The 21,779-nt window shown below is 37.6% G+C and overlaps 1 protein-coding gene across 12 annotated transcripts in view; it reads left to right on the plus strand.

The window, feature by feature from the left end:
• The window catches only part of raf1 (Raf-1 proto-oncogene, serine/threonine kinase), a 118,919-nt gene extending 97,621 nt beyond the window's left edge, over positions 1 to 21,298 (plus strand). For 6 of the 12 annotated variants that reach the window (XM_016991613.2, XM_016991610.2, XM_016991614.2 and 3 more), the window contains 12 exons: positions 2,615 to 2,674; positions 5,261 to 5,288; positions 5,518 to 5,642; positions 6,611 to 6,728; positions 8,330 to 8,414; positions 9,274 to 9,450; positions 9,842 to 9,888; positions 11,059 to 11,177; positions 13,881 to 14,021; positions 18,564 to 18,611; positions 19,035 to 19,169; positions 20,161 to 21,298. In XM_016991613.2, the coding sequence (XP_016847102.1) occupies positions 2,615 to 2,674; positions 5,261 to 5,288; positions 5,518 to 5,642; positions 6,611 to 6,728; positions 8,330 to 8,414; positions 9,274 to 9,450; positions 9,842 to 9,888; positions 11,059 to 11,177; positions 13,881 to 14,021; positions 18,564 to 18,611; positions 19,035 to 19,169; positions 20,161 to 20,301 (1,224 nt within the window). In that variant the 3' untranslated portion in view covers positions 20,302 to 21,298. The remainder of the gene's footprint in view (positions 1 to 2,614; positions 2,675 to 5,260; positions 5,289 to 5,517; positions 5,643 to 6,610; positions 6,729 to 8,329; positions 8,415 to 9,273; positions 9,451 to 9,841; positions 9,889 to 11,058; positions 11,178 to 13,880; positions 14,022 to 18,563; positions 18,612 to 19,034; positions 19,170 to 20,160) is intronic. The other 6 variants (XM_008105218.3, XM_016991616.2, XM_008105223.3 and 3 more) reach the window with 6 other exon arrangements.
• The last annotated feature ends 481 nt before the right edge of the window (positions 21,299 to 21,779 follow it).

Below are 21,779 nucleotides of genomic sequence, written 5' to 3' on the forward strand. Positions count from 1 at the left end.
GAGGCCAATTTCTATCTAATATCTTTATTAAGTAAATATATAAAAGTAATAAAACCAAGTGAAGAATATAGTTCAGAAGCAGACCTTTCAAAAGAGATCAAATATAGTCCAAAAATGTATTGTCCAATAATTGATATTAGAGTTCAAAGTTTTAATCCAATAACCGAAACACACACTATTGCCAAGCAATAGTGTGGGGAAAAACCAGAGTCTTAGGAGTCCTAGGCAGCTTGACAACAAGGCTGGATACAATCTTGATTCTTTAAACAAGGTCCGTGACTAGGAGCAAGGCAAACAGGGATTCTTTGAACAAGGTCCGTGGTTAAAAAACAAGGCAAGGCAAATCTTGAATACTTGATCCGGAAAGCAAGGAACTGGGGTTGTGAAGTCCAAACACGATCTTACTCCTGAAACTGCTCTATTGACTCCGCAACAATTCTCCCGTGTCAGGCACCTATATTGGGGTCTCGTTTTCCCGCCAGCAACCTCTTTCCCTAGAGAATGGGAAACGAAACCCAACTTTGTCCAGATGCAAGACTCCTTAGAATTTCCCAAGGGAAGCAGGTCTAATTAGCCTGTTGTTTGGCTGCAATCCGTAAACTCCTGCGATTCTGTTCCCTCACTCCTCTGTCTGCAGAATAGGACTGTCTCCTAGGGAACGGGGGCGAGGAATGCCCAAGGCCTGTTGTACTGAGTTCTTGGGTACAAACATCAACATCCGGCAGGTGAAAAGATTCTGGCTCTTGTTGAACCGGCGAAAACCCCATGTTTTCGTCTTCATCTGTCATGATGGCACTAGGAAGAGGACTACAAGGCCCATGAGGCATCACAGAAGGAGGCTCTAAGTCAATGGCCGCTGATGGTGACTGGGAAGGAAGGGTCAGGAGGTCAGGATGTATCAAAAGTGGAGGCTTTCCTCAACAGTGTTTGAAGTTTTGAGTTGGTAGGGACAGAATTTCGGTTTGAGGAAGAAGAATGAATGAATTTTGGGAAATTAAAAGAGATAGAGTATTAGAGGGTAGGATATTGTTTTACTGTGTTTAACAAACTATTGCTGCTGTTTCAAAACTGTCTGTGGCTTGCTATCAAGCCAGAAATATGTCAGATTTTATGTCATTATATAATTTTTTCTCTATTGATGTTGGTTTATTGATGTTAAGTTAATTCATGGATGCTAGGCTTAATTTGATGTTAGGTTTTAATTGCTGTTTTCATATGTGGAGTTTTCTGGGATTCTATGTCAGTATTTGTCAGTTTTTGTGAAGGCATTGAATGTTTGCCATAGTATGTTGGAATCTGCCCTGAGTCCCTTTGGGGAGATAGGGTGGATTAGAAATAAAGTTTTATTATTATTAGAGTCAGGACATGCACGCTAAAACTAAGGAACAGAGCCACATGTCCACATTTAAGGGGTCACTTTCCAGCCCAGCAATGCAATCCAGCAGAGGAATAATGGGGCATGGTGAGTAGGAGGATTTCCAGAGCTTGGGGACCACCATGGGTAGAAGGATCTATCACATTTGGTAGACTTGATAGGGAACTCTGATTTTTCCTTTTAGCATCAGGAAAACATAGCCTTGTTTATATGAAGTCTGTAGTCCTTTCAGTCCCAGTTTGGTTTCCTGTATGGTCAGATAAAATAAGTTAGTTGTTTCTCTCTCCCTGAAAGCTGGTTAGAACATGATTCCAGGATGATACACTGTCTCCAGATTTTTCTCCTGTTTTATATTTATAGGGTTTAGTTTTCAGAATCCTATTCATAAATCTTGAAGGATTTTTTTCCCCTTGTGTGTGGTCTTCAAGTCAACCGTAGCTTACGGTGGCCCTATCCTAGGGTTTTCTTGCAAGATTTAGTCAGTGTGACTACTTAGTGGATTTCCATAGCTGAATGGAGGTTTCAATCCTAGTCTCCCAGAGTTCTAGTCCAAGACTCAAATTGTTATATAGTGTTCCCTCACTTACCGCAGGGATTAGGTTCCAGGACCACCCGCAATAAGTGAAAATCCGCAAAGTAGGAACACTATATATTTATACATTATTTTAGTAGTTATACACTATTTTAAGTCTTTATCAACCAATTGTGTGTTGACAAATTGCCTCCTTCTCCTCCCATTGCCACTTGTGCTCCTTTGCTCTCCGTTGGGGTTCTCCTTCCTCCCTTCCTTGGGCTGTAAATTGTAATTTTTATGATTTATAATATTCTTTTAGAGTTGATTGAAAAACTGCAAAACAGCGAATCCGCAAAAAGTGAACCACAAAGTATTGAGGGAACACTGGACCAGACATATCTTTTCTCATAAATCTGTTTTAATTACTAGTACATTTTATAGCAGAATTTAAATACTCTGCAGTCTTGGGAAAGTAGAGATTTTTTTAAAAAAAAACCTTGCTTGAAGAATGTTTAATGATTGATGCATTGTTTGCCTGCCTACTTCTCCATGGTTGAGCATTCTTGCATCAATTACAAAACTCCTAGATAACATACCCTTAATTAATGTGTTAACTCTTAACTCTTTCTATCAAATTGTCTTCTTTGCTACTTTCATTCTAGCAGCTGGAAACTATTTTTACTACTCCTTCTGTTCTCTTCTTATTTCCCGTTGCTTTGAACTAGAATAACAGCCTGAATGCTTCTCCCAGGTCCTGGTGCAGACGGTTCTGTTTAAGGGGAAGAGTAGGTATTGTCTGGATGCCTTTGCTTTCTTAGTTAACAGGATTGCTAAAACAGTTGGTGAGATTAGTGTGAGTTAACACAAACTGTATCTTAACAATTTAATTTAGAAATAACAATGTAGCATGTCTGCTTGATCTTAATACTAAAACAGGAGTTGGTAATATCAAGTAGAACATCAGTCTTAAATTGGACTAAGTCAGGGTAAAATCCATACATTCTAGAGCAGTGGTGTCAAACTTGTGGCCCTCCAGGTGTTTTAGACTTCAGCGCCCAGAATTCCTGGCTATTGGACAAGCTGGCTATGGCTTCTGGGAGTTGGAGTCTGAAACATCTGGAGGCCTACATGTTTGACACCTCTGTTCAAGAGCATTTATCCCCAAACTTTGGTCCTCTTGGTCCACTTCCAGCAGCCCCAGCCAGGTTGGCCAACAGTGAAAAAGTCTGGGACATGAATTACAAAACATCTGGAGGATTGCTCTAGAGCAGTGGTTCCCAACCTTGGTCCTCCAGTTGTTTTGGATTTCAACTCCCAGAAATCCCAGCCAGCTTACCAGCTGTTAGGAATTGTGGAAGCTGAAGTCAAAAACACCTGGTTGGGAACTACTGTTTTAGAATGAACCAGTTCATCTTAGTAATACCCTAATGAATTTGGTTATCATCAATTGGTTAAATATTTAATTATACAAAAGTGTATAATCCTCCAGCTGGTACTGGAGGATTATCAACAAATTGTGAAGTTTTATGTGAAGTAATATTACAGTAAATGAAACTTGTAATAATAGAAGACAGATCCAAGGAATACTACCGAGCCTTAGCTCATTGAATTAACTAGTTTATATTTGAATAAAATAGAGAAAAAAACTAGAAGTACAGTTAAGAACCTTCCCTCTTGATTGTGTATCAAGAGGGAAGATGGTCAGAATACTAGCTACAGGCTACACGTGGCCCAGTGTTGTTTTTGTGGCCCTCAAAGCTTCCCAGAGATTAATTTCTTTTTGTGTTGTCAAAGGCTTTCATGGCCGGAATCACTGGGTTGCTATGTGTTTTCCGGGCTGTATGGCCATGTTCCAGAAGCATTCTCTCCTGACGTTTCGCACACATCTGTGAGACAACCCCTGAGGATGCCTGCCATAGATGTGGATGAAACGTCAGGAGAGAATGCTTCTGGAACATGGCCATACAGCCTGGAAAACTCACAGCAACCCAATAATTTGTTTCTGTTTGTAAAACAGGAAGTGAACAAAAAGCCTTTCCCAAGCCTAAAAAAGTGGTGGTGGGGGTAGTGCAGATGTCACCACACTGCCCCCCAAGTATGGATTCTGTTTGTTGGAGGGGGGCAAGAGTGTTCCCTGAAGGTCTCCTGGGGAATTAGTGAGGCCCTCAACTGTGGCTGTTGCTTACGCTTGATCTATACAGTGGTAATTTGTCTTATTTTTAAGAAGGGCAACCTTAATGCATTTTCCTTGTAACATTACTATGAGGGTCTAGTCATGCTGAATACCCTGTCTACACCAGTAGTTTCCCAGATTCCTTCCTGCTCATGTTCCCCTCAAAAAAACTGATTTTGAAGGTTACAGAACCCTATATAAACAGGATATTATATAGTCCAAGTATAAGCAAGCAAAAGATATAGTAATCATAACCTCCTTTTTAATGTGTGGAAGTATTTTTGCTGGGACCATTCTTGGGACTTCTGAAACAGATGTCAGTTCTCCTTCGCCAAATGCATATCCTTAGAACAAAAGGGAATGCATAATTGTCATAGTGCTATCCTTCTATATCTGGCTCTTCTGCAGTATTTTATCCTGCTAAATGTTTTCTATGGTGTGATCAGTTTGAACCCTCTTTGACTTCAATTTTACTGATCATGCTTATATTCCATTTTCCCTTCAAAGTTCCCAGGATTAGACCTCTTTAGCTTCAATCGAAGAACAGCATCATTTTCCTTCAAGCCTTGTTTTGATCTTGGCTTTGTGATGTATTGGGCATGTGTGTTTCTGTCAGTTATCCAGACTAAATGATATTAGACAGATAGGAAGACATACAAATGTATTTTCTGTCAGAGCTTTGCATGTTTACATAGAGTAGCATGTGTGGCATGAAGTGAGAGAAGAAACCAGCTCAGCTTGCAGCAACAGTATAATGCAAGCAATGTGGATCTCTAATCATTTGAAACTTGCTACAGATCCAGATTCTTCTTATGTTTAAAAAAGTAATCTTCCTAATTGAAAATACATATGCTATATGTAGGATATGTAAGATACATGTTCTTAATATTTGGTTTAACAACATAGATATCACAATTGTGATGATGGCAACCTATTATGGACTTCAGCTTTAAAACTGCTTTAAAAGTCTCCAGAACTTAGTTGGACCTCATATTTAAAACTTTGAAAGCTAAGCATACTTTAAGTCTGTAAGCAAACACTGGGATTTTCTGTGTTTAAATAACGTACCCATCCCAAAATGGTTTGGTATGAAGAGTCAAAAGCTGCTGAGTCAGTTTCTCATTAGAGAAATGTTCTGGTCCATCTCTTTGTCAATGCAAATTTGCTAAAGTACCAACAATCTTTTTCTTTGTTTCAGGATGCCATACGTAGTCACAGTGAATCTGGTGAGTGTTACATTGAAATCTTTAAATACTCTTGAGAGCCACAGCATTCATTATAAAAAATATATGCAAGAATTTTGCATTTATGTCAGAATTAGTATGTAATACTAATACCATACATAGCATGATCTGCATGTAAGTTTCATCCCATTTATTCCATGTATGTGCCACTTGCCCAATAACTTTCTAACATTACTAAGCATTTATTTCTTTTCTCCTTAATTACATGAAGCATCACCACCAGCAATATCTAGTAGCCCCAACAATACAAGTCCAACAGGGTGGTCTCAGTCTAAAACACCAGTTCCTGCTCAAAGAGAGAGAGCCTCAGGATCTAATGCACAAGAGAAAAAAATTGTAAGTATCAAAACATTTATTTTGAACCATCACTTGAGAGAAGCTGCAGTGTAGGCTTTGAACAGTGCCTGCAACTGGATATGTGACTGATTTGCTAACTGCTGTGAAAAAAGGAAGAGTTAAACTATTGGTTAGGTTGGTAAAAAACAACAGTGATTTTTTTAAGACTCCTACTTTATTTGGATATAGCTGGATAAGCACTTTTCTATCTTGGAATTGATATAAAATATAATATAAATGGAAATATGTGGGAACCTGACTATTTATTTATTTATTTATTTCCAATATTTCTATCCCGCCCTTCTCACCCGAAGGGACTCAGGGCGGCGTACAATTGGCAAGAATTCGATGCCGATACATCATTAAAAACAACAACATATAAAAATATATTACAACCAATTAAATACAGTATAAAATATAAAACATAAACATATGCATATGACTATCATGATGAAGAAAAATATTCCCTGACACAGAACTATGGCATACAAGATTAGTCACCTATACAACAGACTTTTCAGTTCTAAAATGGTGATTCAGCCCTTCTACTCAACTTAGGCCCACACGATAACTTTAATCAAGACAGCTTGTGAGACCTGCTCCCCCCATGTTCCAATTTGCTCTTTTGTGGCCTTTGAGGGAGAGAAGAGTAGCCAAGCAATGCTTCATTATACCTTGGCCCAGCATTGCAAATTCTCCCCACGCTGCCATTTTATTTTCTCATTTTTTATTTAGATTGTAAGCCTGAGTGCAAAGAATTTTCAAATTAATGATTTGTAAGCTTTCCTGAGAACCTTTATGGGTATAAAATATGGGTATAAATGCTGTAAACAAGCAAACAATATATTGAAGATTCAGTCTGGGTTGAGTGCTTCCATATCCGGTTAGTTGCCGGATTTAATCTAAGCCTATAAAAACTCAGTTTCTGTTCTACCTGCTTGTATTTTAAACAGCTGCTTTCTTTTCAGAGACCTCGTGGGCAGAGGGATTCAAGTTATTATTGGGAAATAGAAGCGAGTGAAGTTATGCTTTCTACCAGGGTAGGATCAGGTTCTTTTGGAACAGTTTACAAGGGCAAGTGGCATGGTAAGTATCAAGCATTTCTGCCATAATTGTTCCAAAATGCTAGCATTTATTTGAATATTACTGTGACAAAATTTAGGTCCACATGTCAGCATTTGCATCCCATATACATAAATGATTTTCCAAGGAATTGTTCAATGATTTTCTCCATATCGGTTGTTGAATTGCTGCACAAGAGTCTTGACATTCTTGGCTGGTCTTGTTGGCCAACCCAAATAGTGTAATCACATTAAATCTGAACTTGTCACATTTCACCTGCATTTCTTCCCAACCTTGATGTTGACGAGATGGTTGGGCTCACCATAATCTTGTTGAGTTGATCTCTACACTGACATTTGGAGCTTTTGAGTTAGGATGAAGAATGGCTGCTCATTGCACTTGCCAGAGCTGGTGCCACATTAGCAGAACTGAAAGATAAAATCTTTGAAGCCTGTTTACAGTACCATTTTTGCATTAAACTAGAATTCAGAATATCTTTTGCATTATTCTAATAACAGGAAAGTGTCTGTCCTTTACTGGAAAGAATTTTGATATTTGAGCCTTTGAAGGCTGGAAATATTTCCAGGAACACTATGTTTAAAACAGTGGCTACAGTCCAAAGAGCTACTTAGCTACCTCCGTATGTTTTTTCTTCATTCTCTATGGGAAGTTTTATTTTTTTTTTGCATAGAAAAGTGTCCTAGATCATAGCACAAAATATTATGATCTTTCCTGGGGTTTTATCAAAGCTTTGTTGTTTGATATAGAGTGAGGGTTGCTGTTTATTTAACACTAAAGTGGTTCTATCCTTGTGTGTGTGTGTCATAGATGTACATACGCTTCAGATAATAACCGAGCTGGACTGGTTCTGATGCTTTACAGGGGAAGTTTCTTCCTTTTGACGCTAACAGAACTGAAACACTATACAGGGGTGAAAATGTATCTGCTTTATGAAAATGCCCAAGTCAAGAAAAGGGAGAAAGCCAGTAACAGAATGGAATTGAGTGTCTGGCAGATCAACTTTCTATTTCTGATGTTTTTAAAGGGCTTTCTAGTTGCTTTGTTTTGGGGAGAGGAGCGTGTGGAGCAACAAGATTGCTATTCTTCTAAAATTACTGTACTTCACAATCTAAAAAGCCTTTAACTGGTTTTCAGGTACCACAGTTTCCTAAAACCTCTGTCTATCCTTTAGAGAGTCAATGACTTTCTTGCATGGAGAGAAGATAATTATACTATTTTCATAGGTGTTGCTCCAAACACTGAGGAGGAGAGGAAAGGACGAACCAATCCCCTATCCCCAGTTTTAGATAAGCAACAGATCCTGTACTTCTGAAAGTTTGTAGATTATTTTTTTAATGTTAGACAATATTAGCACTGTTGATAATTATCAGAAAACTGGATCCATGAGGAATCTATAATGCAGAATACATTTAGCTATTCTAAACTAAGTGTCTATAGATCGACTTGAGATAGCAAGGACTGAGTCTAGAGGTATTCGCCATATAATATGAATTATTGAATCTGGTGCTTCATTTTGCATCATTTGTACACACATACCTGTGTTCTATATATGAGAATATTGCAAGATTATTGGCATCTTGGCTGATGCTTAATTATACTTACAGGAGATGTAGCTGTAAAGATCTTGAAGGTTGTAGATCCAACTCCAGAACAATTTCAGGCCTTCCGAAATGAAGTGGCTGTTTTAAGGTAAGCCAAACCTGTGCCTTTAAATATTCATCTAGTAATTGTATTTAAAATACAGTGATTTTTACTGTACTGGGGGAGAATCCATAATAGAATTATGCGGAGAATTCTCCTGCTGATAAAAAAGGGGCACAGTTCCATCTGTCAACTCAAATGTTTCAGAGGGTTCTCCATTTTTCTGGAGCTAATTGTGTGGGAGTTGCCCCTCAGTTCCAAAGAACAAAAGACCTCTGCTGTTAGAAGAAGCCCTTCCATTCCTTAGAGGCTTGACATCCAAATTTGTGTTTGTAGCAGCATTCTTTACTTTTGTGAACATAATAAACTCAAACTTCTTTATAATTCTGATTATAGAAGACAAAAATGTACATCATCTTAGACAACAATTGTGTCTATAATACTTTATAACAAAATTTGAATTTTTTTCTGTTCCTGGTTTGAATGTGTTATTACTGTTTAATTGTGCGGTACTTACTCTGAAAGTAGTTGTTATATTCCAGAAACTTCATTTTTGTGGCTGCTACAAACTATGTTGAATTGGTTGAGACTCAGTGAAATATTCATTGAAAAACTATAGCAAAAATGTGCTGCAGTACGTCCTGGAAAACAGTTTTTGCAGTTTAATGAACTTTTCCCATGTTTTTATGATAGAACCAATTAGGAAATGACATTTATAACAAAAATCGTGCTACATAGTGTAACCACTATCAGTTAATCCTCCATGTTAATTAGCTATTTTCCAATTTGTACTTTTCAATTGTAGTTCATTTTCTAGCATTTTCCTGATTCATAGTTACCAAAACAATGAATTTTAAGGTTTTTAAGTAGTCAGTTGAAAATGTTAATTCTTTTTTGTTTCTACTAGGAAAACCCGGCACGTTAATATTTTGCTCTTCATGGGTTATATGACGAAAGATAATCTGGCTATAGTCACACAGTGGTGTGAAGGAAGTAGTCTATATAAACATCTGCATGTCCAGGAGACCAAGTTTCAAATGTTGCAACGTATTGATATCGCAAGACAGACAGCACAAGGAATGGAGTGAGTAGCAGAAGTTGCTGCTTACAAAACGATGGAATTGTAGCTGTGAAAGTGGTGTTGAGTGCTCCATAAGGCAGAAATAGTTTTAGAGGCAATTAGATAATATTTCTATCCAGGAATCCTTTTTTCTCATCAAACATAAAGCAGCAATATTTGGGGCAAATTTCCAGAGAAATTGGAAAATATAGATATAATCTGGGTGTCTGCTTCTGTATGATTAAAATACTTCCTCTCTTGCTAGAGCATTAATTTAATTAAAACATGAAATATGTTTTTGCATAATCTATAAAATTATAATCAGCTTGCGGCTGACTAAAGAGTTTCCTCTGTAACTTGTTTTTGTGTGTGTTCAAATGCATTCAGAATGACAGTTACTGAATTCTCTTTACAGCTACTTGCATGCGAAGAATATAATACACAGAGACATGAAATCAAATAGTATCCTTTCCTTATTTGGTGGAATTTCATTTGCCAATATTCAGTTGATCAGTATTGAAAAGAAATCTGATATTTAAAATTTGATATGGAAATCATGTGAAATTAAGACTTCCAGTTATAGAAAAATGCACGAATACCTCTGTATTAGTTATAATTTTAATATAAAATCTGGCATACAACTTAACTTCCAAAGACAATCACATGTATGAATTTGGAAAGCTGTCATCTCTGCTGTTGGTCTGTGCTGATACTCTTGTTTATTTCTGACAGATTCTGTTTGTGCACATTTTCATAGTAATGTAAATGCAGTAACATCACAGTAACCATAATACATAAACTTGCATGCATTCCAATATAATTTGGAAAATTTAACAATTGTGTAAAAGGTTTTTAAACATTTTATAAAACATACTAGTGAATCAGCAGTATCTGTTATCAATAAGGTCAATATTAGGCACATGTTAAATAATCAATTCAGCGGTTCATTTTAATGGATTTAACACTTGATGCCCTATCTAAATCAAAAAGAGAAAGAAAATGGATACATGGCTGCTAAGCTTTTTGTTGATAACTCCATTGAGAAAGTGAGACCTTTATGACCACCTTGAAACCTCTGTTCCCTCCCCCTCCCCCACCAGTTGTGTTCTCTGTCCTCTGTTAGTCAATTGCCAAATTTTAGGGGAGGAACTAGCCATGCAAAGTTATTTTTCCAAAATGAAGAAAACGCCTGCATTATGCTTAAAAATGGTTAAGAGGCCCCTAAAAGCAGGGAATTGCATCCACAATTCCTAAAGGATATAAGGGTTTCCCCCCCAGGAAACAACATTGTGGGGGGACAGTAGTGTAGCTTCAGCTCTTCTGAGTCAAGGAAAATAGTTGCTTACTTCTACCATAAGCAGAGGAAGCAAAGTATGAGGATAAGCAAACTACCTTATGGCAAGTCTCACAGAATGGAGGCATTCATAATATTATTCACTTTGGAGGAGGTAACAAAAATTAAAGTTACAGGTTATGTTCTTCCGATAAATAGTGGATATTTTATAAAATACATAACATGTTTGATTTAATTAAATAATAAACAATATGGACATACATCTGTGCTTAATGTCAGGAGGACAGTGTTTGTTGACTCGAACAATGGCTAGCATGTGTTCCTTAACAACTGCATAGATATATTTCTTCATGAAGACCGCACAGTGAAGATAGGGGATTTTGGTTTAGCAACAGTCAAATCCAGATGGAGTGGTTCACAGCAGGTGGAACAGCCTACCGGATCTGTTCTTTGGATGGTAAGTTGTTTTATGTGTGTAAAGAGAAAGATGGCTGAGTGGTTGTTTGAAACAGGTAAAATTACGGGGCAGTGATCTGACATTGATGATGTTAGTATTTTTAACAAGCAGCTTAGTTTAAAATAGTTTTCTCACCTTTAATCACCTTTAATCACAAAGAACAAGGACATTTAGTAAATCAAAACTGAGGAATATGCAGGCTTTGTGTGCCCTTGAAGACTGTTTTGTAGTTCCTCAAATTTTGGAGAGCAGGAGTGTTTTGGCCCTGAAATGGTCAGTGCTGATTTTCTATTTTTGTAAGGCACTGTTAGTCACTTTGCTGCATTTGGAAAACTTCTGCCCCCTTCCCCAACTTTTTAAAGTGATTCTCAACCAGGGGTGCCCAGATGTTTTTGGCCTACAACTCCCAGAAATCCTAGTCAGTTTACCAGCTGTTAGGATTTCTGGGAGTTGAAGGCCAAAAGCATCTGGGGACCCCAGGTTGAGAACCACTGGTCTAGACCAATGGTTCCCCACCTTTTTTTGACCAGGGACCACTCTTCAACATTAGTACCAAAAGGGTTACGAATCAGTATTTGGTCAACTTTTGGTTCGGTTTGGTTATTTGTGGTGCTGATTCAGAAAATTGCATTAGATAGACCACATCAGCTCCCATTTCTGATATAGAATATATGCCATCCAGTAGTTGCCATCTGCTTGCTCACAGAAAACCATATTTAATAATCTAGAGCTGATGCGATCTATCCAACGCAATTTTCTGAATCAGCACCCCAAATAACCCCAGGAACAGGCCTAAAAACGAACACACCAAGAAAATCTTTTTTTTGGTTGGGCTGTTATTAACCATAGTATTAATGGTGCGGCACGGACCATATTTTAGTTCTTGCAGACCACTAGTGGTCCACGGACCACGGGTTGGGAGCCACTGGTCTAAACTAACTTTTTTAAAGGAGGGAGTAGCTGACACTTACTAGCCCAGGGGTCCTCAGACGTTTTGAACAGAGGGCCAGTTCACGTTCCTTCATACTGTTGGGGAGCTGAACTATAGTTTGGAAAAAACGAATTTCCATACACACTACATATATATTATTTGTAGTGCAAAAAAAAAAATGAAAGAACAATACTGTATTTAAAATTTTAACCAACATAAACTTAACAGGATTTCAATGGGAAGTGGGGGCCTGCTTTTGGCTGATGCGATAGTCAAGTTTATTAGGATTGTTGTTGTTCTGCCTTTGTGGTCTCTTTCAACTCTATTATTCTATGATTCTAAGTCGTTTCAGACTTAGGGCAACCCTCAATCTAAAATTTAGGGTGAAGGGTGGGTAAATTACCTTGGAGGGCCACATCCATCCCACAGGCCTTAGTTTAGGAATTACTACTAGCCTATTCCTGAGGAAAAAGCCCTGGTTGGGCTTAGATTAGATGTGGGCTGCAAAAAAGACCCTCAAATGTAACCAAATGCACAGGAACTGCTTTCTAGGTCTGAATCTCAGACTCCAGTCAGAGGAGGCAGAGGAAAGGGTTCTACTACTGAACTAACCACAGATTCTTATCACATTGAAATGCAGAGAATTTTATCTAACTGATTAGCTGAAATAAGAAAGTCAGATGGAAAGTGGTAGCCTGCCATCTTCAACATGCACTTACATGTGGATTCTGAAACAGCACATGCATGATTTAAGAACATTCTAGAGTTAAGCTAGGATTTTGATGGTTTCCCTATCCTTATCATTAGCACAAAGAGGTGTGCCTGTTTCTCAGTTGCTTCCAGTCATTATGACAGTAGCAACATCACAAGGGACTTCCTTTTTGTTACCTTGGCCTCATTTAGTTAATAGGTAAAGGTTTTCCCCTGACGTTAAGTCCAGTCGTGTCCGACTCTGGGGGTTGGTGCTCATCTCCATTTCTAAGCCGAAGAGCCGGCGTTGTCCGTAGACACCTCCAAGGTCATGTGGCTGGCATGACTGCATGGAGCGCCGTTACCTTCCCGCCAGAGTGGTACTTATTGATCTACTCACATTTGCATGTTTTTGAACTGCTAGGTTGGCAGGAGCTGGGCCTAACAGCGGGTGCTCATTCCGCTCCCGGGATTTGAACCTAGGACCTTTTGGTCCGCAAGTTCAGCAGCTCAGCGCTTTAACACACTGTGCCACCAGGGGCCCCTCATTTAGTCAATACCCATCCCAATTTGTTAGTTCTGTATACTTTAAAAAGTGGTTTTCCTGACAATACCCTGGTGCTCATATGTTCTTTGGAGGGAATCACCTCTTTTTGACTCAATGGTAGAATCTGCCTTAAGCACATAGAAGCCATTTTTGCCCCCACAATCTACAACACACCCAAATCAACCCTAATGAAGATCAGTTCTGGTTTGGATTTCTATTGTATTCATATAGTTTGGGTGGAGGAGGGGGCATTGTGGAATGTTGGGAGGTAACCACCGTCTTTGAGTGGCAATTCAACGGTTTTGGTTCATTCTAGACAGAGAAAGGAAAAATTGGCACATTTATTTGTATTTCCTTCTGGAGAGGATTCCAAAAAATCTTTGTGAGGATGTGACCCACAGGCCAAAGTTTCCCCACCTTTTGCTTGAGTTGGTTGCCGCATTCTTTTTAGATCACATTGTTAAGCCCTGCTATACATTTCTGTGGTCAAGATAGAATGCTCAATTTGTTCTTTGGGGGTTTTTTTTTTATTAAGGCACCAGAAGTTATCCGAATGCAGGACAGCAATCCATTCAGTTTCCAATCAGATGTCTACTCTTATGGAATTGTGCTGTATGAATTGATGACAGGAGAGCTACCCTATTCCCATATTAACAATAGAGACCAGGTGAGAAATGTATGTCTGTTGCTAATACATTGTATTTTTAAAAGAAAACCTATTGTCAATATTTCACAATTTCCTCTATGTAATTTGATAAGAACTATGGAATTCCAGCTCTTTCTATCTGTGATGAAGATGACAAACCTTAGAAGTAGATTGTGTGTGCTTGATGGACAGTGCATCTTGAGTTAAAGCTTTTGCACATGATAAATAAATTTTTATACATGCAATATCTGTTAACAGGCTGCTTTAAAATAGTAGTTCAACTCCATGTGGTTAAGCACAATCTGGGTCTTGACCTCTAAGCCAGGTAGTCAACAAAGAGTTGAAGAAATGTTACAAGTTTTTACAATTAAAATGGAAGGAATGAATAAAAACAGAAGGAAGACTGACAGGTGGATAGTGATACATTTTTAATACCATATATACAGTCAGAATTTGCCTTCGTAGCTGCATTCATTTCTAGTGTTGTTCAAGTTGTGCTACCCACATTCCTGGAATGTCTTCTACAAGTAAAATCGTGTTGGCAGGAAGAGAGAGTTGGAATTAGTGTGAGTGAGCATTGAGATGGACTTCAGAATGACAGTTGTGGATTATTTAAACGATTGATTCTTCTTTGATTTCTGCAAATAGAAGTGTTTGGTTATTGTTGGGCAAGGAAATGTTTCTACATGATTACAGCAAATTTTGTAACAGTAGTCTTGAGATGGCATGCAGGAGCAATCCACCCCAATTGGGTTTCTCCCTCCCTTCCAATCTGACTAGGGTTTTGGTTTGATTTTTGGTTTTAATGTATATGCTTATTTTTACTGTATATATGTATGCATGTATGTATGTGCATGGCATCAAATTGCTGCCTTTTTGTAGGACCGCTCTAAGTCCCCCTCTTGGTGTGAGAAGGGTAGGATATAAGGGCAGGATATAAATGTAGTGAAGGAATAAATAAATAAACAAACAAATAAATAGGGTAGATCAATCTTGTCAGTTATTTTAATCAACTGATGTAGTGCTTCAATGATTTAGGATATAAAAATAAGGTCAAGGAAGATAAATGAAGAGGAATGTTAGAGAGGAAGCCAGTACAAACAAAAGGAAACAAACGGCTGAATAAAATAATAAAAACAACTTGGTTGAGCTTCATGATTGATTGCTGGCTGGATTTGAAATGTAAAAGTACTGTTGATGAAGATGCATCTTGTTCAAAGTAAAAAAAGCTTCTTCTAGTCATCTTTTTAAAAATACCATGGTTAGAGTAAAAATATGTGTTGATTGGTTTAATGTATACAGTGCAGAAGACAAGCAGCTGCCACAATGTGTTTTATGTTATGATGCCATAAAACTGACAACATATATAACTATAAAGAACATATATGAAGAGTTTTTTTTCCTCAAAAGTCTTGGGGACTTTGAGAAAGTAAAACAATAAAAAAGGACATGCAACTGGTTGTAAAAATGAGAATGCTGTGAGGGCCACATATGAAAATTTCTCAAATAGCAAAACCAAGAAAGCTACATAATAACTGAAAAAGCTATATTTCTGCATTGATAAATGAGAAAGCTGCTAAGGACTTCAATATCTTTATGAAATGACAAAGTTAAGAACTAAATAGCTGTCAGCAAATATCATGAAACAGTTATTAGAAAATATTCGCACATGTTCTTATTTTGCTCTGTAATTGGATGAAAGTATAAATACAACAAAGAAACCTTATAAACAGTAAGAATCGCTGTTTATTTCATTGGTACACACCACAGCTGAAGAAGTATTTAACAGCTTAAACAAGTTTATAACACCTCATGACATATATATTGGTTGAAATGCATGGGATGTAGTATTGAGGCACAAACAGTGTCTGAAAAGCTTAATGGACTTGTAGCACTGATTAAGGAAATCATATTGTCAGTGACTTGGTAGTATTGCTGCACACCTAGGGAAGCTCTAGTTGTTAAGAAGATTCTAGAATAACTAAAACATATTAAATCAGTAAAGATGCCCCCAGTGGCACAGCATGTTAAAGCGCTGAGCTGCTGAACTTGCGGACCGAAAGGTTGCAAGTTCGAATCCGGGGAGCGGACTGAGCACCCGCTGTTAGTCCCAGCTTCTGCCAACCTAGCAGTTCAAAAACATGCAAGTGTGAGTAAATCAATAGGTACCGCTCCGGCGGGAAGGTAACAGTGCTCCATGCAGTCATGCCGACCACATGACCTTGGAGGTGTTTAAGGACAATGCCGGCTCTTCAGCTTAGAAAGGGAGATGAGCAGCACCACCTCAGATTCGGATACAACTGGACTTAATGTCAGGGGAAAACCTTTACCTTTACCCTAAAGATGGCCAATTTTATTTTTTAAAAACCAAATTAAGACTTTTTAAGCAGCTTTGCAAAGATATGTACAGTGAATGCCATGAACTTTTGCTTCACGGTGGTGTTTGTGGCTATCAAAAGGTAAAGTTTTGTCTTATTTGGGGGAAATGAAAGATGAGAAGATTATTTCTCATGGAGCAGTAATTTCAGCCCTGCAATCATTTGACAGATTTTTCATGGCTAGTAAAACTAGCATATCTGTCATATATTGGTAGCCATTTAGAGATGCATTTCAAGAAGAAAATGTTAACAAGATTGAAGCAGTGATGAAAAAGGTGGAACTGTGGCATCATTGGACATTGAACAAAAACTATGAGGCTTCCAAACCTCACACATTTTATTGTTTTTCCACAAATAAAGAAGTGCCTCAATATGACATATCACTTATTGCACAACATTTGAAAGATTTGCAGTATAGTTTCCATAGTTTCTGTTTCTGGTGGAAGCAGAAACTAGATTAGAGATCCATCTTCCGTTAATGTGTATGAACTGGGGCAGAGGTCACAGCAGCAGAGGAAGACAAGCTCATAGAAATGTCCATAAATGGTGCCATAAATTTGCAGTTCAATGAACAGTCCCTTCCAAATTTCTGTCCTCAGAAGCAGTTTTTTCAGCATTATCAAAGTGAGCTGTGTAAGTGTTGACACTTTTCATAACATATTTGTGTGAAAAATCATTCTCTGCACTCATTTATTTTAAAAAATAGAAACTATTTGAAATTCACAATCTGAACTCAGAATACGAGTTTCAGATATTAGGCCTGATACTATCACACTTGTATGGAAAATGCCTTTTCATCAATGAATTAAAATTATCAAGTAATATTAGACCATGGTTCTGTGTTCAGGTGTTAATATTGTTGCTGTTGTCATTTTAAATATGTATAAAATAACTACTAAAATATTATAATAGGACAGTGTGGAATTTAGTCATTTCTCCTTTCTTTCCAAATGTAAAGACCCTTGATGAACAATTTTAAATATTTGATGCACTTTAGGGTTTTAAATCTTGAGCTACATTTTGGTGGTCCACAGCACCAAAAGTTATTTTGTTTGTTGTAAAGAAAAGATTAAGAACAGCTGTTCTATGTGTTTGTATTAATTTCCAAGGGTCTGTTGATCTTGCTTTCTAGCTTTATCTTCCCAGAATGCTTATGAATTCAGTCTAATCTAGTATTTTAATTTTAAGAATTTTAACTAATCTAGTAGCTAGAGTTCTTAGTGCTAGCAGCAGTTATATTTGCCATGACAAATATGGCACTTCCCTCTAATATGCATGCTACATACAAACTTGATGTGGTTGTGGGCATAGATCTTTGTAACTGCATCATGTTTTGTGCCTTTTCTCATCTCCCAAGTTAGTGAAAGCACAGGGTGGATTGACATCCAAACTATCTTGCTTTCCACTTTCTTCAGGTTGGAGAAGAAATGGTGGTGGGAGCTTCTTGGCTGTTTCTTTGTAATAGCACTCCTTAGTGATTGTGGGCTTTCTCAAGCCTTGCTTGGTGGTGGGGCTCTTGGTGGTAGAGTCCCTCTGCTGTGAATCGACTGCATCTGATATTTCCCGTCAGCCTTTTTTGTGAAGAAAGTTTGGAAATGTGACTTGCTTTGCTTTTGAGGAGAAACATTTGCCTCTGTGAAAGTGCCAGAAGGAATGAAGCTGGCAACCCTTATTTTTTATTTGGCTAAGGAGATAAATCAAAACTTAGAGGTCTCCAAATGTTGGTCTTATCCAGGAAGGGAGTTCATACATTTTTACTGTTAAGTGTTGGGATCAGCCTCAAGATCAACGGCAGCTTTCTTTGAAGGGAGGGAGAGGATTCAGCAGATTATATCATTTAGGAAAAATATACATCACATTCTCTACTGACTCCTGAATTGATTCAGTCTAGACAATCATTTTGTTTCTTTCGTTTTTCTCTTTGATTTGTGGGGATGATCTGAGAAATATAAAATATGGTTTACTGTATTTTTCCTTCTCTGTTGGAGTACCCAGCTATCTCTATAGGCAATGGCCAACTTTACCCAAGTCCAATAACTAACATCCACTTTTTTTGCCCTAATGTTACATTCTGGTTGGGGAAGCAACACCTGGGTGCACAGGCTCAGTTTCAGTTTATGTTGATAGGATAGAGTTGCAAATGATTTAATTTGTACTAAATCAGATAAAAAATGGCCTATTTATCACAATGCAGATCCATTCCCAGTCTGCAGGAGACTTCCATCTGCCAAGCTGCTTCCATGTGCGTATCTTCCTTCCTGAACCAGGGTGAATCTGGGAATTTACTTTGCTGTTTGACAGTAACAAAAATGGCCTTTAAGAAATTGTCTTCTACCAAGTCAGTGGTCTTATTTTTATGCTATAGCAGCTCTCAAGAATATCAGATAATCTTTCTCACCCTTCTGAAAGTGCTGTATTTGGAAATACCAGATATTGAATCTGGAGTTTTCTGTACTTTGTAGCTACAATCTAAAGCCCTTTCCCAGAAAAAAAATACAACATGGAACTGTTCTATGCATTTCAATGAGAATAGGTTTATGTTAAAGCCATTTTAGTGTACTCAAATGGTATTGATTTCCCTCTTCCTCTCTTATCTTCCCTCCAGATATTGTTTTCCATTGAATTGCTGTTCAGTTTACTAAAGCATTTCCCCCCTATTTCTTAGATTATTTTCATGGTTGGCCGTGGTTACGCATCACCAGATCTCAGTAAACTATACAAGAACTGTCCCAAAGCTATGAAGAGACTGGTTGCAGATTGTGTGAAGAAAGTTAGAGAAGAAAGGCCTCTTTTTCCACAGGTAAATTCAGTATTTTTTAAAGCTTTAAGACATATACTACTTCAGGTGTAAATTCATACTTCCTCACCTTTGTCTGGTTTCTAGAAATAAGTATGCAAGATACATGAGAATAAAGGATACATTTTGAAGGGAAGCATTTTGTAATGTATAGTATAAAGCATTGCTTTCATTGCCACAACACTGAGCAAACAAACATAGAAGACCACTTCTAAAATTAAATTTATTTTAAAAAGGTATTATGAATGATCGAAAGTTAGCGTTTTCTTCCTTCAGTTTGCCTTTTCATAATGTGGTGAGGTTTAATATAATGTAATGTGTTTGTGATAATTTGAATATACAGTACTTTGATCTGTTGTGTTAATACAGCCTTTAAATGTTTCTGTAGAAGGAAATTGCTAACACATCCGGTGCATTATCTGTCACCAGCTAAAACCAAGTCTCTACATAGGGTAGGCTGTTAGGAATCGTAGGAGTTGAGTCCACAACACCTGGAGGGCCAAAGTTTGCCCATGTCTGCTCTATTTGCTCACATTTATGTTCCTTTTCTCCCTGCCCCTTGTCTCCTGTTTAAATTTTAAAATCCTCAGGATCTATGATCTGAACCCAGCATCGCATGGGTGATACAATATGAGTGTGACAGGCTTTTTTCCTTTACCCATTCTCCTTGCAGCTTCACTGGGCTTGAAAAGAGGTCCTGAATGCTTGCCAAACTTCTGGATTAAGTTTTTGGGGATGCACAGGGGGATGTAGTGGGAAGACGAGATCATTGTCCACTCAGTCCAAAGATGCAATAATTTCCATCAGTTAATGTCTGTCCGTCTCCTCCTATCCCACATTTAGGCTGAAAATCTTTGATGTTGTTTCATAACATGCTAATTATACTTGTGTATTGACATAGATAATACTCAAGATGAGAAGTGTTTCTGTATTTAGAATTATTCAAATAGTATTGATTTCCCCCTTCCTCTTCTATCTTCCTCCATCCCTTCAGATATTGTCTTCCATTGAATTGCTGCAACATTCTTTACCCAAAATCAACCGAAGTGCTTCTGAACCTTCTCTGCACCGTGCAACCCACACACAAGACATCAATGCATGCACATTGACATCCACCAAGCTGCCTATTTTTTAGGAGATCAGTGTGTGTTGTCCACTGCTCTCCCCAAGAACAGTTATAGCGGTTGAGCTTTGAATGCTCTGATTTGCAACGGGATTATAAATCCAACATGGGATTCAGCTAGATGCCGGTTTTAAGAACGTGCTGCTATGAATTTCTACCACAAGAATCCTACAGGGATAAAGCTCCATGTTGCCTTTTTCTACAGTTTATCAGTCTGAACGAGGTAACAGACTGTATGCAAGAAGTTCTATTGCTATTTTTTATAGATGCACTTGAGCCTTATTTTTCCCCACATGCAAAAAAAGTAATCCCAGAAGAAAGAAACAAAAAAGAAAGGATTATTACTTTGGCTAATTTCAACTCTATTACATTCTGCTGAATGGACTGTTATTTTTCTATAGCAACAATAATGGCTTCGCATTTGAGAGAAGTAAATGCAAGACGGTGCTGTTCCTCTGATCTCCTAAGACTTTTGTGCCATTTAGGCTAGAGGTCATCTGCAAAGAGAACTTAAGGGAAGTGAGTAATGCAAGTTGTGGAAACTTTCTGCTATTAAGCATTTCTCAAGATGACTTTTAACATTGATGTTTTAAGTTTAACCAACACAGATAGTTTTGCACATAGGAAGAAAACACTCATTTTACAATGAGAAATATATTCTGACTAGTACTGCTCAGCGAAGGAAGCTAGCACAATCCTGCTACAATCATCTTAGAGTAACATAAGAAGCTTGTTGGGTACTTTGGACTTGTTTCTTCCAGCGCCTGTGTGAGAAAAAGAGGAAAAATAAGTATAACTGTCAATATATTTCTGCAAAAAGCAGCCTTTAGCCTGTTTTGAAATGTTTTTTTCCCCCCCTGAGATGCACTATAAAGAAACTTGGCATATACAGGTTTTCCTGATGCTGATTTGGGTTTTAATTTTGTTTTTATTGCTCTTAAGAGAAAACATTTATTGTAAACCCAGGTTCTTCCGATTATCTTATTTTAATAAAATAAATTAAATTCCAGTTTACCATTCTATTGTCTGCATTTGGAATGCACAAGTTAGGCATAATATCTTTGTTTAAAAACCCAGTTTTACCTTACACAAATGTAACAGGGAAAAGAAGGAAATAATGAAGCACTTACCTATGTAACATTGTGTTGGGAAATACTGTGCTCTCTGTATTGCTACATATAATAGGTTGGAGCTAGTCTTGATCTCAATGGAGTTCTGTTGAATTACAAGATCGCAATTTCAATTGAATTTCACTGAATTTTTCCTCACAGTGATTCTTCATGTGAATCATTTATTCATTTTAAGATAAGGGATTGTTTTCAAAAAACCATGTCTAATTTTCAGACATAGTGAATTGTCCCTCAGATTGCATCTGTGAAACTCTGTGAGAAGGAGTAAATATATCTATTTTTTACTCTGTAATGCTGGTATCTAAACGTTCCGTAAACTGTAAAAATACAATTTTTTACTTTCCCAAAAGTTATGTTATA

Source organism: Anolis carolinensis, chromosome 2 (genome assembly GCF_035594765.1).
Source record: "Anolis carolinensis isolate JA03-04 chromosome 2, rAnoCar3.1.pri, whole genome shotgun sequence".
Lineage (NCBI taxonomy): Eukaryota > Metazoa > Chordata > Lepidosauria > Squamata > Dactyloidae > Anolis > Anolis carolinensis.